Source organism: Amia ocellicauda, chromosome 20, assembly GCF_036373705.1.
Source record: "Amia ocellicauda isolate fAmiCal2 chromosome 20, fAmiCal2.hap1, whole genome shotgun sequence".
Classification (NCBI taxonomy): Eukaryota; Metazoa; Chordata; class Actinopteri; order Amiiformes; family Amiidae; genus Amia; species Amia ocellicauda.
In genome coordinates this window covers 13,671,766-13,689,674 of record NC_089869.1, presented here as the reverse complement: position 1 = coordinate 13,689,674, position 17,909 = coordinate 13,671,766, and the positions used below count along the sequence as shown (strand labels likewise).

The window sequence follows — 17,909 nt, the reverse complement described above, 5'->3', positions numbered from 1 at the left end:
CAGGGTTAACAATGTATTTATAAAAATCGTATATATTGCGATCCTTGTCACTGCGCTAAGCACCAGCAGGGGGTGCTGCACACCCTCACCACCCCCTTCCCGGGGCTGTTTACAGACCACCTGAACTTGGGGCAAGGTCGGCATAGACTGCACAATAAGTACCATGATATGAGAAAGATGTATAGTTTAAATGAATACTAATGATAACAAAAAGTGAAGGCAACCCCCTCCCCCCGCAAAACTACAGTACTGCACAAATTAATTTCTAATTTGCAATATGGTACAATATATTTCAATTAAGTAGGGTAGCCACCTCTGATATGATGTGACTGGAGGGGTTTTACCATGGCCTGCCTCACAAGGCTTGGTCACTCAATAACAATAACGATACATTTAGAGTTGTACAGCTGCATGTCTTGTACATCTGTGCCACCTTGTGGTTGGCCATGTTTTGTTTTTTAATTATAATTTATTTCAGTAGTCCCGAGTACTGAAAACACCAAAGGACAAGTGGAGATTAGCAGAAACAATATTAATAACCATTTATTTACACAAGAGAGAACTTCAGGGTACATTTAGTTTTATAATAAAATTCACTTAATTAGTTGGCTCGTTGTGCTTGTCTGTCTCATTCAGAAATGTTCACCTTGCACACAAAAATAATCAAAATATATTTTAGTTAGATTATATAATTTAAGACTATAATTAAGCTATACATGTTCTATAATCTTATGCAATATTTGCTTTAGAAAGTACAAATATAGAGGTTTATGTGGAAATTGACCACTTGAAAGTTTAAAAGAGGCTTACAACAAGCATACTGTGGCTGCAATTCTTGATCAGTGGCAAGGACTACACATTTAGTTTCCACAAAACATTGTTATTTATTCCTGTTGTACTGGTGCACACCATTTATTTTTCATTTTTTACATGTCTTCCTTTCCTCATAAAAAAACTACTGAAATAAAAAAAAAATCTACTGAGAAACTCCTAAAATGTATAAAGTAACTGATACAACCCTAAAATCAATAAATATAATTCAAACCAAATACAACAATATGATCCTTAGTCTGGTAACAGCAAACAACACAAACATTTTTTTAAACATGTTTAATTATTTTATTAAATTAAGCAAGCAAGCAGCTGAAAAAAATAATACAAACATTCAGTGTAAACATTTGTTACCAGACTAAGTTTCCTTAGTATTTCAACACTAACTTCAGATAAGATTGAGATGTGCTACACTTTGTGCTTAGATTTAAACTTGCTAACTTTTTGTTTCTTTCTTTCTTTCAATGGCCCATACATATTGAAGCATTGGTTTAAAATAAAATGTCTCCAATAAGAACAGTTTGCACAAGTAAGTAATGGTACCTGCTACTTTAAAATAGAAAAATATCAGTAAAGCAGTAACCACTGTTTTAAACAAGGAACCTTCAAATTCATTTTAATTGGGTGTTATTTGAAAAATACAGTTGAGTCCCAAATTTCTGCTAAAAAACAAACAAAACAAAAATCTGATATTCAACAATCCTGTCAAGAACACATTTTTGTTAGGCAAAGTATTATTTTAATATTATAATAAACTTACATTTGATAAGTTTTATTATAATTCAAATACATTTGAACCTACAGCTTTATGGAACAAAAAAAAATATCAAATGATAATTAATCTGACATGAATTTTATGGTAAGACAACACTTGTTCATAAAACTGTACATAGCAACAACCAAATTCAGTACTTCAAATAAAACGTGCATTATGTTCATTTTGTCTTGGGCGTTAATTCTTCTTATTTACACATTATCTAGCACAAATTTCTCCTAGGGGAAAGGCAGTAACATCATTCGTCAGATCCATTCTCTTGAGATTTTCGGTCACTATCTTCAGAAGGAGGAATGTCCTGGAAGAAATTAAATTGAAAATAAGCTAAGAATATATTTGAACACTTATTTGAACCATGTTGACTTCACTGCACTTAAAATGTACTGCTGACATAAAAAGGCAGCATATTAAAAGAAAGTCGACAGCCCCCAAATCTCTGAATTTTAAAATAACAAATTGCTATAAAATGGGTGATCTTACTTTCCCAAATGACCACAGCTATTGGTTCATTCTCAAGTGGTGGCAACAAATGATGGCAGAAAGAAACTGACATATTTAGGTGGAAAAAAGTGCAGAACGACTAGGAACTAGGTAAAAAGCATTCAACAACTCATCTATTCAGGAAGAACAAGTTTAAATCCCTGATATGTTGTATTCAAAAGCACAAGATTGGTACTAACCTTTTTTAGGACCTTCTGCAGGTCCTCCATTACTGCACTCAAGCTGCTGACTGTTGAGTGAAGCTTTTCTTCAAAGCAAGACTTCTTTCCCTCCGAAGCTTTCAAATGATCTTCCGTATGACTTAGGTCCTTTTTAACTACTTCTAGTTCTGTTGCAAGGCTCTTGTTCGCAGTCTCAAGTTGAATGATTTGTTTTGCATATTCATCTACAATAACAAAAAGAGCCTCAGTTAAATTACTACAAACTGGCTGAATATAAAGGTCAAATATTGAATAGATACATTTTTCAAAAATTCCTATTTACTATTATTTGATACTTATTCAGTTGAGCAGGGTTCCTGTCGTACGTACCACTTTTAGTCTCCTGAGAAAGCAGCTTCTGCTCGATCTCTTCCCTGGATTTCTCACTTTTCTCCAGTTTTTGCATCAGGCTGCCCACATCCACCATGGCACCATTATACACGAAGAGACTGCCCGAGTCCTGAGCCGCACTGGCCTGATGCTTTGCTTTAGGCAACGGCATCAATGGTTTATTCCCTGAAAAAGAAGGTTATTCATGACTCACACACTGACCTCTATTGTGGGAGATTCATTAAATTTTTGTCAAATGAAGCAAGAATTTGAATGCAGTGTTTTAATTAAAACATGACCCTTGGTTTGTATGAAGTGTTTTAATTAAAACACCCTTGTTTTGTATGTCATAAAAGATGTACCTTGAAGAGTTCAGTGAACACGTCAATCAAAGGCTGGGACAGTGAGTAGGAGGGGCACTAAACCGGTCTTCTGAGATATAAGGAAGGCGTCTCAAGAGCCGAACATGTTTAGATACCACTGTATTTTCCCCGGGCCTTTATACTCTTGTGTCATCTCATAGCACCACAGCATAAACTCACCCAGCAGGCAGTCTTGTGGGGCCTCAGCAGGGACTGGGGCCGCCTCGTCTTTCGGCCGATCAGTAAGTTTCCGGTAAAAGCACGATTCCCTAACGACAGGTTTGTTAAGTAATTTCTTCACCTGAAAATGAATGAAATGATGTGTAAGTCAAGTTGAAATCCCTATAGAAGTCTGTTAAGTCCACAATATACACATCCACACATATATTATACACAAATACAGTATGGTTGAATGTACAATATAAGATCTGCAGCACCTGAGCTCGGGAGAGGTGCAGTCCCAAGGTATACATGATCTCTTCCAGGTCCTTTTCCAGCAGGTATCCACAATGACTTTGATCGAAATACACGAAAGCCATTAGGAGGTCTTTGTTGTATGTTACCATCAGTTTCTTTTCCTGTTTTAAAAAATGTATATAATTTTAAATAAATTATAAATGACACTGATACATTTTAAGTGAATTACAAGTAAAGCATGAAAAAGTGCATTTTTGTGGTGAATTTGTGGTGAAAAAATGCATTTAAATTCCAGGCCATGAGGCAAAAAGTTAAAATTTTAAAAGGGGATGTAGACTTTCTAAAGGCACTACATAAGACAGACCTTGTCTTTTGAAGACCTCTCTTTGGACTTCCTGTCATCTCTTCTGTCGTCCCTCTTGTCCTTGCCATTTGAATCTTCATCATCTTTGTCTGTGGGCAAAATGTAAAAAGGTCATATATAGTTGAAAATGTACCATAATCTACCTATATAATGAAAAAAGACCTGTAAGACGACACTGGAATATAGTTTGGAAAGTTTTACATGCAATCTGAAACTCTGCGCTGTAGAAGTCTATTTTACCATCATCGTCGTCGTCATCAGCCTCCTCGGCCTCCATGGGGTCATACTCCTCGGCGTTGGTGTTACTGCTCTCCTCCTCCACCTCTTCTTCATCTTTAGACTCCTCTTTCTTCAGCTCCTTTTCCCTCTCTTTCTCATCCTCCTTGAGATAAATTATAAAACACCTTTTACTCTTACGGAGTTTACAACTGGAATTAGCCTTCTGAAGGACACCCTGGCCTTCATTAGAAAAGTTAATATGAAATCATGACACTAAAGTGCTTTGTTCTTCTGCCAGAAAAATAAATACTGAATGGTGGGAGTTTTATAGTATGGAGGTGCCATCTAATAAACTTGACAACAGTGGAAAAACATATTCCAATACCAACTGACTGGCTGCAATTATTAGGTTCAGTGAGACTCAGACCTTTTCTGAAGATGTGAAGGCATGATTTACTACAAAACATAATGGAATGAGTCCCACAGAGTCAAGACTTGGAAAGTTATTAAGCACTTGTAGGTTTAGATCAAAACAATTAAATCGCTTCCATCCTTCTAATAAAGCAGCTAATTGTAGCACATACGGAAGTGATTGCCAACTAAATGTAGAGACTGCCAAGATTACTAAACATAGTGATCGGCAGCTTACGGCAATGGAAGATTTGCAGAAAGGAAAAGGGTTCAAAGTGTTTCACATCCTGACAAACAGAGGCTTATATTAGCTGGCCACATTTAACTCTCGTTTTACAAATATGGCAATTTTCCTCTGCACATATAGCTAAAACACTCCCAAACAGTACAAATGTGACATTAAACGTGCATTTCTAAATACTATTACAAAAATACTTTCCAATCTAATTATTTTGCATCATTTCGGTAAATCAAACTTTTTATTTGCCGACCTTCTTATCCTCCTTCTCGTCTGAGTTTTTAATTTTTTTCACAGACGGCTCCCCATTTTCTTCATCCTTTTCCTCCTTTGGTTCCTTCTTTATTTCTTTTCTTTCAGTTTCCTTCTTCTCTGCCTCTTTCTTCTCAGCCTCTTTTTTGGCCTTCTCTTTCTTTTCCTTCTTCTCATCCTTCTGAGGTATCGAGACCAGCGCTTTGAAGATTCTGTAGCCAAAGTCTCTTTGGAGCATTTCATTGAACAACTCGGCAAACAGGGATACCTGTAGAGAAACATACTTCAATCATATAATCTCTGAGGAAAGGATCTTGTTTGATTTGAAGTTGTGGTACAATGGTATTAACAAAAGGATCTGAAACTAAATGCTGAAATTAACATAACAGAAACGTCCTCTACTGCACTTGACTGTAGTTCTAGATCCTGTTTTCAATATCAAAATATTTCTATAAAAAAAAGAAAAGCAGTATGGTAAGCAGCAAAATATTATAAAATAAACTCCAGTCTATCCTCAGCACAACACACACATCCATACAAAACCTGTTTCTCTCTTATTTCCTCTATTATATCCTCTATAACTTTCTTTAAATAAGATAATTTATAATAAAATCAACCACATTAGTTGTGAAAAATGACAAGAGCCTGAAGCCCAGAATGGAGGAGATCTGCCCTGAGGTGAGAAGGAATGAACGCTTACTTCAAATGAGTGCTCCTTGTTGTCTTCCAGCCTGTAGTCCAGAAGGACACTCAGGGACATGATGCTACAGTCAAACTTGCCATTCTTGGCCGCCCAGTTAGGATGGACAATGATAGTGGGCTCTTCTGGCAGGATGTAGCGTCTCTCTCTGCGCTGCCGCTCCTGCTCCTCTTGACGTTTCCTTTCCTCTTCCTGGGAAGAAAAACAAAAAAAAAATTCTACCTTGCTTCTGTTCTAGGGTTGACTTAAATGAACAGGAGGAAAATACATGAACTCCCTCATTCACACTCAAGTTCCCTTAATAAAGTGGTTAAATAGCCTATAGTAATGCTCCAAATAATCCTTGGAAATTGGAAAGATAGGGCACTATTCCTACTGAACTAGCTCAGAAGCAGTATTTCTGTAAGCTGGAAGTAAGTGTTACTGTAAGGCATCTCCATCTTGTGGCTCCAGGTCTACCTCTTTGTCTTCCTCCTGCTTGGCCGGCTCTTCCTCCACCTCTGGCGGCACCTCTGGTTTCTCAGGCTCTTTGGCCTCATCCGTCTGTTCCTCCACCTTCAGCTGTTTAGTCAGACGAGCGATCAGCTGTGACTTGAGGCCCTTGGAGCTGAGGCTGCGGCTCTCCAGCTCCTTGCGCAGGTCATTCACCTATCAATCGGAGAAGCGTCATCGTTCCGCTCATAAACATCACCCACAACAAACAATCAACTCTTTTGTCCAACATGCTACCAACTTCAGCTAAATAATGAAATACATCTGTAACCATCCATGCCAACATTTCTAGTTTATGCTAAGAAAGTACATCTGATGCTTTGTCAAGTTGGGGAAAGCTTAAATTTACACATGGGATCACATTGTTAATCTCTACTATTTTGCAAAGCCAACGATATAGTTAAGTGTTTGCATACAAGATGTTAAGACCAGTGAATACGTAAAAGTATTTAGAAGTGAACCAAAAGGGAATACGAAAGCAACTTCACTCTAATAATACAGATATCTAGAAATCCTACTGTACAAACGTTTACACCCACAGCACAGAAGATACTGAAGGGCCTTGGTACAGATGTCAAAACATTTATAGCACGTAAACCGTAGTAAAAAAAGCTTTCACACCTTCATTGACTTCGGATCAAGCTTGGACCAATGGGTAGGAGTGGATATCTCTTTTAAATCCTCTTCGTCCTTTTCTTCTTCCTCCTGAATCGAGAAACGTTCATAAAGAGAAAAGACGACATTGAAGGTGCTGCTCCCACAGTGCACTGCCACTTATTCATTCTGAAACAAAGTTGATCCGTGCAAGTAGCAAGGTCACAACTGTCTCTCATTGTCTCCTGCTATTAAGTTTTCCAGTAGGTAAAAATCCACTGCTACGTAACATGGAAGCTCTAGAGCTTTTTAAAGATCAAATGCCACCCATCAGCCAATCAAAGCCAGATCTGTGGAACACAAAAAGGTCATCAATGACAGTAGGTCCAAAAGATATATAAGACAGGTGCACACAAAGCTGTTGTCCAAATTGTGTGTGTTGCCTAAGCCTAGCTGTACGCCACCGCTTGAAGATTTTTTATTTCTAGTCACTCGTAAAGCTTGGAGACTGTCGCTCAACCAACTGCCCTGGAAAATCAAACACTTCAAAAGGGTCTAATACAGAGTCCAATCGGAGAGTACCATAAATCAAAAGGGACAGACAAGAGACAGAATTTAGAAGTTTTGGAATATGGCAGATAATGGCAGAGTACAAAGCTAGGACAGACCCAACAAGACAACTGGTCCTCCAGGTTCCAGCATGGTTTTGGTTTTTAAAGTTTGCCTCCACTCAAATACACACAAGCCTAGCATCTATAGCCCTTCCCAAAACTGACACATCAAATCCAATTAGAAACATGAATTTAGTTTTCACGTATCAAGGAAAAAATCTGACAGACGTGGCTCTGCCGAAGCTGGAATCTGTTTTACCAGTTGATGCAGTTTCAATGCAGTAAGGCCTAAGCTCGTTCCCCTGTGTGTGACTGCGGTGTAGTATCGGAGTGGGGCGGGGGGAGGACGGGGGTGGGTTTGGACAGGTAAAGGGGGTGGGTGTACGTATTTGTTTTGTGTTTTGTTTTTTGTGCCTGTGTTTCCTGTGCCTGTGAGAAGCGGAAATGAGAAAAAGGGATTAGCGTTCAGTGCCTGTTCTCCATCAGCCTCCTTGCGTTCAGCCAGGAGCTTCTCTGCCAGCTGCTCCTTGTATCCCCGGGAGAGCGACTCCCATTCTGAGCGGGTAGGAAGACAATGCCAAACATCCGGGAGAAATAAAACCACTGTCTCCACATGAGCAGGAACTGTACGCCCCTTGTGCGTCTCCTCGGGGCGGTGATACCGAATCTCTGCAAAACGATACCTGTCGCAAGGGAAGAAGCGTATTGGAAAGAAACACTCTATCAGACATCTTACAGAGCCTAGCACACGCTCACACTTCCCTGACAACTTCATAACTTAACTACTCTCCCCCACCCCCTTCTCATTTCCTCCACTTTTGCAAAAAACAATTGCAGCTCCAAATGTAGCTTCTCATCTTGAATGGCAGCCACACGTTCTAAAAGATCACGCACAAAAACAAGACAATAACCTGGACACATTCTCATTTACCATCTGATTTGTGTGTAGATTGGTGTGTGTGTGAGAGTGTACAAGTTCAAAGTCCCTTCAGAAAGGGGACAGATTACAGAAAGGACAGTGAATCAAGGACATATTGAAAGAAAGTTATAAAATAAATAAATGACAAAACATAAAAAGAAAAAGAAATAACGATGAAGCCATGGACGACGAATCCTCCAGCACGGCTCTTCGAGCGACAGAATCAATACATTCATCACCACATTAAAAACAAAGAGTCAGGGTTTCTTCACAGAAGATTAGCAAACACAGTTCGAAATTGAAAGCAAATTAAAATTAATCATAATCTTAATAAAATAAAGCATCCAACACAACATGGAATATAGCAAAGTAACTGACAAACATGCAGTTGTTTTTAAATACTGTGGATTTTAGTACCACCGCATATTAACATATCAATACACCTGTGGTATACGTGTTGTATGGGTTTGTACTTACCACTGCGTGCACAAACTCAGATCAATGCCTGTGAGTGCCTTACAACAACGTATAGCCGTCTTTATCAGGACAGAGGCGTCTTTCTCCGGATCGGCTCCATCGAGGGAGGGGGACCAGTGCCCTCCAATGGCCATGGCCTCATCCTTGCCTTTCATTCCAACTAGGAACTAAAGGAAACAAGTTTTAAGTTTAGTTTCCTGGCAGACAAACACAAATCTGTATTTAGGTACAGGTACTCAGGTACTCTCAGTGTGCAATAATCTATCTGCTCTATCATTCTGAAACCTCCTGTACCTTGATCAGCCGGGCCGGGTGCTGAAATGAATCCCGCAGTTCCTGTGGATCATCAGCAAGGGCACAAGACTTGTGGTACAGATCCTCCAAGCTGGGGTTTGCCAAGAGCATCACCTGTGCAAGAGCAGACAAGTCAACGGACAGCACCCACATCATTTCACAGCTGAAGAAAATGAAATATCCCCCATAACTTTTGTAAATTTGTAATTTTTATGAATGATATCCCTGTGATGATTTCTGTACCGTCCTGCCCAATGTAATGTAATGTATAAATCACGTCTGTTTTGTATTAGTGAAATTTACTTCAACCAACACGCACACCCTAAGACATGTTTCACTAGAATCAACAGCGACCAGCTACCTTTGCACTGTATGAGTGATTGGCATCAGGGGGGTCCAGAACTGAAGTATTCTTCACCAGTGGATCTACCTCCTTGTTCATTATGTGGAAGTTACAGTAATTTCCAAAGTGAAAGGAGCGGGACACCGGGAAGGCATCCACCCAGGTGAACTCGGCATCGAAGAAATCGCTGGGGATGTAAAGATTCTGGTATCGTCTCCTGAGCTCCATCATGTCACAACTAGAGCTGGAATTTGAAGACACAATAGTAACATCAGTGCATTAGCAGCCATTTTATTATATATAATTTTTGTACAGTATAGCAGCATGGAACAAACTACAAGGGTAATAGAAAAATCCATGTATATTTAGTCATTTTGTTAGTCACCCAGATTAGAAGGGGTTTAATGTAGTACTGAAAGAATCCATCAGATATTTGCTGAACTAACACAGCAATTCCTGGCCCTTATTTGGAAAATTCAAGACTAACAAACATCTAAATCTTCACAGAAAATAATCATATGCTCCCAGTGATCTGTAGGCCAATCCGAACTGTCCCTGTTAAATTCTATTGAGAACAAGACTAAAAAAAATAAAAATACAGCCAATATTACCAGTTGAATTGTACAAGGTTGAATTACATCAATAACACAACAACAAAGCATTTTCATGTTTTACACTACAAATTATTTCCCCTCTTTACTCCTGTGAACCTCTTTCTGCCACCCCATATGTATTTTCTAAAATAAATGCCTACTTGACCTACTGGAATGGTTTCCTTTTGCTCTCCATTATTGCACACACCAGGACTACTGAGACGAGAAGATGAGAGCTGTGGGTGACCTACCAGTCAAGAGAGAATTTGGAGAACTGCACCGTGTAGCGGGGGACGACCCTACGAGGCCGCCGAGGAGAGCGGTCTCTGCGCGGAGAGCGATCTCGAGAACGTTTCCGTGTGGGCGATCGCTCCCTGGACCTCCTCCGGTCACGATCTCGCTCACGGCTACAACCGGGAGGGACAGACAGACGAGGTGCTTAGCACACAGACGGTGATTTTCTTTAATCACTTATCACCTAAGAAGGTTATTCCAAATAAATACAAAACAATCTGACATTTCAAATACATTAATATGAATTCATTCTTGAAAATATAATAAACAGTTGAGACATCAAATCAAAATTTTAAGTTATCATGCACAAATTCAACTGTACTGGTTGAAGCAAGAAGCTAATTTGTAGTGTTCACATAAAATCATATGCCTTACTCATGTAAAATTAAACAAACTACTCACCTGCGGTCATCCTTTCTGATCATCAGGTCTGCCCTGTCATTGCGGCCGGGGAACCTAGGCGTGGGGTCTAACCGGCGCGCTGGCTGAGGCTGGGGCATCATGCGTACTGGAGGCTGAAGCAGCCCCCCAGAGAACACACAATCTGCAACAGAGACCAGAACAACACACCGGTGAAATCCTCAGAGTGCCTCAGTTCTCATACAGAACGCTTCAAGAGGTAATTGCTTTCCTAAACGAGCAGCTGAGGAATACCTTATTAATGCCGACTAAAAAAATAAAAAGCCTCAGCTTTATTTTGCTCTTGACGAGACAATTATAGACCTTAAAATACTTTTTTGTGAATTGTTCTGCATTTAAACCCGTTCAAATATTGGCAAAATTAATCGTAAAGCCAGGGTGATGTGCCACAGTTCAAGAACTTAAGAGTTACTATGCCGATGGCTGTTCAAACAAATTATTTATACATTGGTCATAGACTGAAGCTACAAAAATAAGGTGTTATTAACAAATCCTTTAGATTGTCATTTCTGTAAAAGCTATATTGGCATAACAATCCTATGAATCCCTGAATTACACTATACTTACCTTTAGGTGGTGGCTGGGGCAGCAGGGGCTGGGGTGGGTTCTGCAGCAGAGGGGCCAAGGAAGCGGCAGAGAGCTGAGCCTGGAGCAGGGATGGGGGAGGGGCCTGAGATGGAACGCCGAAGGAGGTGGGTGGCGGGAGCGACTGCAGCATTGCTGGGGCAGTCTTCATCATGTTCGGCCCTGGGGGCTGGCTCTGCGACAGTGGAGAACACAACAGGGTTAACATTTTCTCAGTAATGGTCAGTGAAACTGAACAGCTATGATACCAAGATACCAAACTACCCGACTATAGAGCGCCATACAAAATTAAACGGGGGTAGAACACAGAGGTCATTTTTTGTGCAATACACTACACACCGGCCTGACCACAGACACTGCTTGAAAGGGAGTGTGCGGTGCAGGAAACAGACTCTGAAACTCTTACAGGTAGGAGTGTTGGCCATATTTAATATTCTCCTTTGGATTTGGCCGTGAGACCACATTTGCACATTTAACAGCAGATAATTGAGAAACATTATTGAATGCTGTGGACAATATTAAAATACGCCATTCAACAGAAGACAAAGAAAAGCCTCCACAATACAAGACCATCATCCATATATAAAGCTAAAGGCCCAAGCATTAGAAACGTGTTGCTATTAACATCCCAACACCTTTTGAGAAAAGCAGAAAAAAGAATTTGCATTTATTATTGTGCATTTATGCTAAATGTGGTTTTAGCTAACCTTTTCACAGTAATCAAGGACAGGCTGACACACAAAAATGGCCATGTCCTTGTAAAACCAGCCAAGTCAGATTAGTCATGTCACACTATCATTTCCAAACAGACCGCAGCCAAACACAGGAGACATCAAATAACCCTGACATTCAAATGTCTTCGGTCATGAAACAAAACAGTCATCCTTGTTTACTGTAATTTTTCCATTTAAAACCAACATACCAAGAAAGAGAGAAGTGAGAACCCATGATCAAAACATACCAGACTTTTAAATATAATGTTACATGCTGTATGTTGTACTACACTGTGTTATCTGTAAAGCTCTTTGAATTTTGCATTGTATTCAATGTGACATTAACAAACCCTTTGTAATCAAATTAGTTGCAATAACTAACATTATACCATCACTTGAAATTAAATGTTGCACAATAGCCTCCCACCACACACACACACAGTATTTCATTCATAATTTGAACTGTCCAACACTTATTTGAATTTACACTTAGAAAACAATTGGTAATTCCTGTTGTCCATTACTATGTGTGTTCAAAGTTTTAACATCAGTGGGCTTTTAAAAATTGGAAAACACAAGAAAAGGAGGGAGAATAACCCTCCACAATTCAGTTTAACTACACTCCCGGGAAAAGATGTCAGTAATCGGCACAGAATGTAGATTACATTGGAAATAAATTGGCGTATTTCATATCCTGTGGGGATGGTGCTTCTGTCACAGCAAATGGAGCTTTGTAGAAGTTACAGGTTTCCACATTAAACTGCGTCAGTGATTAATTTGCTAGAAAATTATTTATGTTTGTTTTATAAACCTCTCTCTCTCTCTCTCTCTCTCATATATATATATATATAAACAAATCTGCATGCTGTCAGCTTATCTTGGGAGTGTAGTTTCACTAAGGTTTGACTGTAAGGAACAAGTGGAGCAAATAATTTAGTCAAGGGGAAATCACCCAAATCATTTCTGTTACATTTTGTCTCGTGTCCACCGCAGGGAGACCATCTGAGTAGAGAGACAATCCTGCTTCCGAGTAAAAACTCGCCGACTGAGGGGAAATGTGAGGTAAGGGCAGGGGCTGCTGTAACTATATAAAATTAAGAAAATGATAAAAAAAAAAAGAAAATTAAGTTTGTTAGTGCAGCACACATTCATAGATTTAACTACAGACAAACAGCTGGCTTGACAGTAAATACTTACCGACTGTGGGGTGATCTGAGGTAAGGTCTGTATCCTCTGGGCGTTCCACTTGAATGGCATGTTGGGATTGTATACGGCTTCAACCAAAACACGGTCGCCCACCTGAGGGGTCTTCCCCTTCACAGCACTATAAAAACAATAATGCATTTTCAGTGCAAATATGGTCATTAGACACAAACTAAGGTAATTCTTTTTTACCAGATCTAATTTCCATTTCTACACCATTTGAATAAATACAAATATTGTTTTTCCACACAGGATTTTATAAGCAAACACATACACAACTTGTTGAAGAAACAAACTGTCTGTAATTCATGCACTTGCTAATTACAATATGTATTCCCGACATGTCCTAATAGTGCTCATTAGTCAACAAAACAATACATCCTTACAGAGAAATAACCCCCTGCACACACAAAAGCAAGCATTGTTCTGGATCAGCAACAACGCCAATCTGGCGATTGGGAGATTAGCATTGAGAACCAACAGTGCAGACAGCTCAGTAGCACCCCCCATGGCTTACATATGGTGGGGGGGGGGGGAATTTGATTTGGCTAAGACACCATTGAGACAAAGGGTTCATTAAAAAGGGGTCCTGCAACAATTTAAAATTAAAAGCCAGTGCAAACCAAAATCAGGAGCAATCTACAAATGCAAAACACATACTTTATCTGTCAGTATTTGAAGAGAAGAAAATCTGATTTACCTACTGTCAGAGCCAGTAGCTTGATAACCAAATAGCATAACCTAAAAAGTTGAATAACAAGAGGGCTTACCTTAGCTGAAAAAATACATCTTCATCCACAAAGCCGAAGGTGTCGTGCAGTTTGGTGACGACTCCGGTGAAGACGCGCTGTTTCTGGGGCTGGGTCTGCTGCTGGCTGGACCTCGGGGCTGGGTAGGAGACTGTTATCTGTGCAGTTTGCTGGGGGTTAGACAAGCTGAGACTTGTAGGCAAGGCAACTGGAGGCTGCAAAACAAGTCCAACTAACAAGTTACTAAAACATCTGCAGAACAAATCTAAAAATACTAACAACATGTACGGATTGACAGTACTTCAACTTATTCACTCATGCTTTGATAGCAACAAGGATTTCAAGGACAGTTTTTAAAGGAACCTGTGAATTGGTATAGACTGCCTGCATATCATGAGAATGGGACTACACAAAATGTAGCTCTACAAACACTTCTGCGCAAAGACAATACATATGCTGTAAGAAAAAGCAAACAGACATTAAATGGCCTTAAAAGGTAATATTACCTGTGAAAGCAAGGCTTGCTGGGGCTGCTGTAACTATATACAAATGAAGAACAATAGAAAAATGGTCAGATACATAGCTTTATTTATATATTTTTATATATATATATATATTTATATACACAAACACATATACACAGTGCAGTCGCAATCGATCAAACTAATAGGTCAGTCAGGTCATTCGCAACTCATTATATTTCAGTGTTACCATGTGAAATCTGGCCACCACAATACGTACAGACAGTCATACAACACCTAAATAACTAACGCAGCATAACACATAGTTAATATGAGCTATATTAAATAATTGGTAATCTTCATTTGACATAACCGTTGCAAAATGCAGGAAACAGATGTGCTGTGTACCAAATTTTTCCTTCCCGTTTTTAGATCCTTGGTGCTTCTCCTTCGCCATAGTTACTATAGATGGGATAAGCACTGCAAGGCGAATCAAAGTCAGCACAATTATTAAAGATGCCATTTCGAATGCCGTATACCGCACACTGTGAAGGTCTGTACGCAACTGAACAGCGGGTTTCACTGAAGCACAGTCCGAGTCACGGCGCGCCATGCTGTCTTCGCAGGTGTAATTCTGCCGTCTCACACGCATACCTGTTGCTGGACGCTGTACAGTGTCTGCTGTGGGGGAGGCTGCTGCTGCTGCTGCTGTTGCTGTTGCTGCTGCTGTTGCTGTTGCTGTTGCTGCTGTTGTTGCTGCTGCTGCTGGTACTGCTAAGAGAGAGAATGAAGGTGTGAGTGCAGTCTGACAGACATCACACGCATGATCATGTACACTGACAACACACCGCTGCAGGCTGACACAGTCAATGCAGAGGTGCTACATAAGACTATCAAAGTTCAAATAGCCCAGTTCCTAAAATAAAAAAAAAATAGGGGGTTGTTAATATTAGTTACGTGGAGTTGTGGGGGAGACTCAGTGAGCGTGGGAGAGCAATGCTCCCTTACCTGTTGCAGTGCAGCAGCAGCAGCAGCGGCTGCCTGTTGCTGCAGGGCCGCGGTCTGCTGGGAGAGCTGGTAGTTGGCAGCGGATTGTGAGTTGAGACCAGCGGCTGCCAGCGCAGACTGCTGGGAGTACATTGCAGGGGAGGCACCCAGGAGAGAGGGCTGCTGAACTCCCAGAGCTGTGGAGAGGCAACAACATCAAGGACTGACAAGGGATACAGCCATATACTCTTTGATAGATCCTGCTTTATGTAAGGGAGAAGACAACAGGTTATTTTATAGCAGAAGGTTTTAACTGGGACTTCAGTCTGAAAGCTCTACATCATCTACCTATGTTTCGTTTTTATACACTCACTCTTTGTGACTAATTTTCAAATTTACAAAAAATGGTATGAAAGCAAAAACAAATATTTTTGATAAGACACTTAAGTGGGGCAAAAAACATGAGAAAAAAAAAAGCACGCACATATAGGCTACATTACAAACTTAAAAGAACTAATGAAAGGCATTATAGTCTGAATACAGAAGTCACAGAAAAACCTCAGTGGAAAAAATGCTGTACCATGAAGTGACATGGAAAATACCTAATAGAAAAGTATTTATTCATAGAACATATCACAGAAAAAATAAATCAAGAGAGGGAAAATGTCATGAAATTATTTCCATCACATTTGCAGGATTTGTCAATTTCAATGTTTCAATCAACATTATTTTATCTATAGTATACTTCACTTGACATTACTTACATAAGAATATAAATTACATTTTCAAAACACTGATTAAGCAGTCAAAATAATACTTATCATCATGTGTTATTCATCAAATTGAACAGGAAAGCATATTAGTATATTCTTTACATTCATAAATATAAGTGTAATTAAAATCATAAGATGTGTGAAATGGAAAACAATGAATTAAATATGGTTAGAGAGCTCCCATTGCAAACAAAACAAACAAACAAAAAAAACATCGTATTGTAAACAACTCGGTAAATATAAAAATATCCTGACTTTGAAATCCTTTGACATTTACACTTCTTTATACCGCGGGGTGGATTGTCATGCATTTTAAATCAATTAAGAATATAAACAAATAACTGCGAACAATTTTAGCTTGAACAAAACAGATTTTTTGGTTTTTAAAACGAATTGGAAATACTTACAGTGCAGACTGTTCATGTCGAGCGACTGCCCGGGCTGAGAGACCGCGGTAGCGGCATACTGAGCCGCCCACGGAGGGTTCTTCTGCCCCCCGAACTGAGCCATAGCGGACCGGGCTGCGGTCTGGCGTCTTTACAGGCAGATGCTGCGACTTCAGACCGATCTTGTCAAAAATAAAAAAGAAGAGATCATAATTAGCTGACGTCTGATAATAAGTCTAACGTGTGGAGTCCATGGGGGATGCGCACTGCGAGGAGTAAGAGGCCACGAATGTCACATACAACAGTATCACTAGCTACAGATGGTGAAGTACCTCAGTACTAAATTATATATGAAGAGTATGCGCCAAAATACTGCATGAGGAGCAATTCACTCACCCGATATTAAAAATAACATCAAAATCATAAAAGGATTCACAGATCTCTAACTCTGGAGTGTTGTTAATGAAGGGACACTGAATGTCCGAACAACAATGCACCAGCAAACTTCCAGATGTAGATGAATCAAAGCACAAACATGTAAATGTCTAGTAAACACTGTGCTTATTAATAAGCACGTATGTTCTGCACTCTCGTATTACAGTGTATCTGTACATGTACTCTGGCGAACCACTGGAGAGAAGTCGTCCTGGTGTCGTCGCTACACCAGTCCGATGATGATGGCAGTGCTGTTTTGTTTTCATGCAGGGCAGGATAATTAAGGCCCAAGGCCTGGGGTTCATGGCGAGACTAAAGTACTCTTCAAAACAACGGGCGCTTTCCGTTTCCCTGGCGAGTCCGTCATGCACTCGTCCTTCAAAATGCTGCTTCATCTCTGGACACACACATGGTCGAAACACAACGCTGTGGTTTTTTTTTTTAATTATTTCTTAATCCAGACTGTTCGCTGTCTTACCCTGTCCTCTGATCAGTCACGGAGCACCGGCGGAGACACATACGAGTCCGAGTACTAACTACTGCGCATGCTCCGCTGCCCCAGCAGACATGCGCGGACTCGGGACACATTGCAGTGTGATAGGCGATAGATACTGTGTGGTGACGTACTCGATCTCATACTTCATTCGAGTAGAAGTTCATTTGTCCATTCAATGATCACAAATGGAAAAGTAGTTAACTAATGTCAGTGTTGAAATTATGTAATATAACTGAACCCGATGCACTAAGACTGTTCAAATTATGAAGGAGGTTTTGGACTAATGTGGGTGCGATATCTAGCACAAAATACATTTGTCTTATGACTACAATAACTGATTCATACATCCACACAGCCCCACTATTAAATATATATTCTTTACTTTCATGACAAAAAGACCGGCGTTTAAAAGACTTGACATATAAAATGGGCCCTTGATTCCATGAAACATATTTAAAAAGAATATAGTACATTTTAGCATATT

At 39.8% G+C, this 17,909-nt stretch overlaps 1 protein-coding gene across 5 annotated transcripts; it reads right to left on the bottom strand.

Annotated features, from left to right (window-relative positions):
• Positions 1-517: 517 nt before the first annotated feature.
• On the bottom strand, positions 518-17,490 carry ccar1 (cell division cycle and apoptosis regulator 1). 5 transcript variants are annotated; one of them, XM_066692743.1, is made up of 26 exons: positions 17,408-17,490; positions 16,516-16,676; positions 15,357-15,532; positions 15,003-15,122; positions 14,394-14,426; positions 13,909-14,102; positions 13,133-13,259; positions 12,888-13,019; positions 11,205-11,397; positions 10,620-10,761; positions 10,175-10,330; positions 9,349-9,574; positions 8,988-9,101; positions 8,694-8,860; positions 7,770-7,980; positions 6,714-6,797; positions 6,060-6,248; positions 5,601-5,792; positions 4,902-5,168; positions 4,021-4,162; positions 3,781-3,869; positions 3,437-3,577; positions 3,180-3,300; positions 2,638-2,823; positions 2,287-2,492; positions 518-1,904 (listed from the first exon to the last, which is right to left on the bottom strand). In XM_066692743.1, the coding sequence occupies exons 2-26, from the start codon at positions 16,616-16,618 to the stop codon at positions 1,845-1,847; spliced, it is 3,771 nt and encodes a 1,256-aa protein (XP_066548840.1). In that variant the 5' UTR covers positions 16,619-16,676; positions 17,408-17,490; the 3' UTR covers positions 518-1,844. The 5 variants fall into 5 exon arrangements, with proteins under 5 accessions (XP_066548840.1, XP_066548842.1, XP_066548843.1 ...); XM_066692745.1 differs by having other exon boundaries at positions 12,906-13,019; XM_066692746.1 differs by having other exon boundaries at positions 13,909-14,057.
• Between the last annotated feature and the right edge of the window lie 419 nt (positions 17,491-17,909).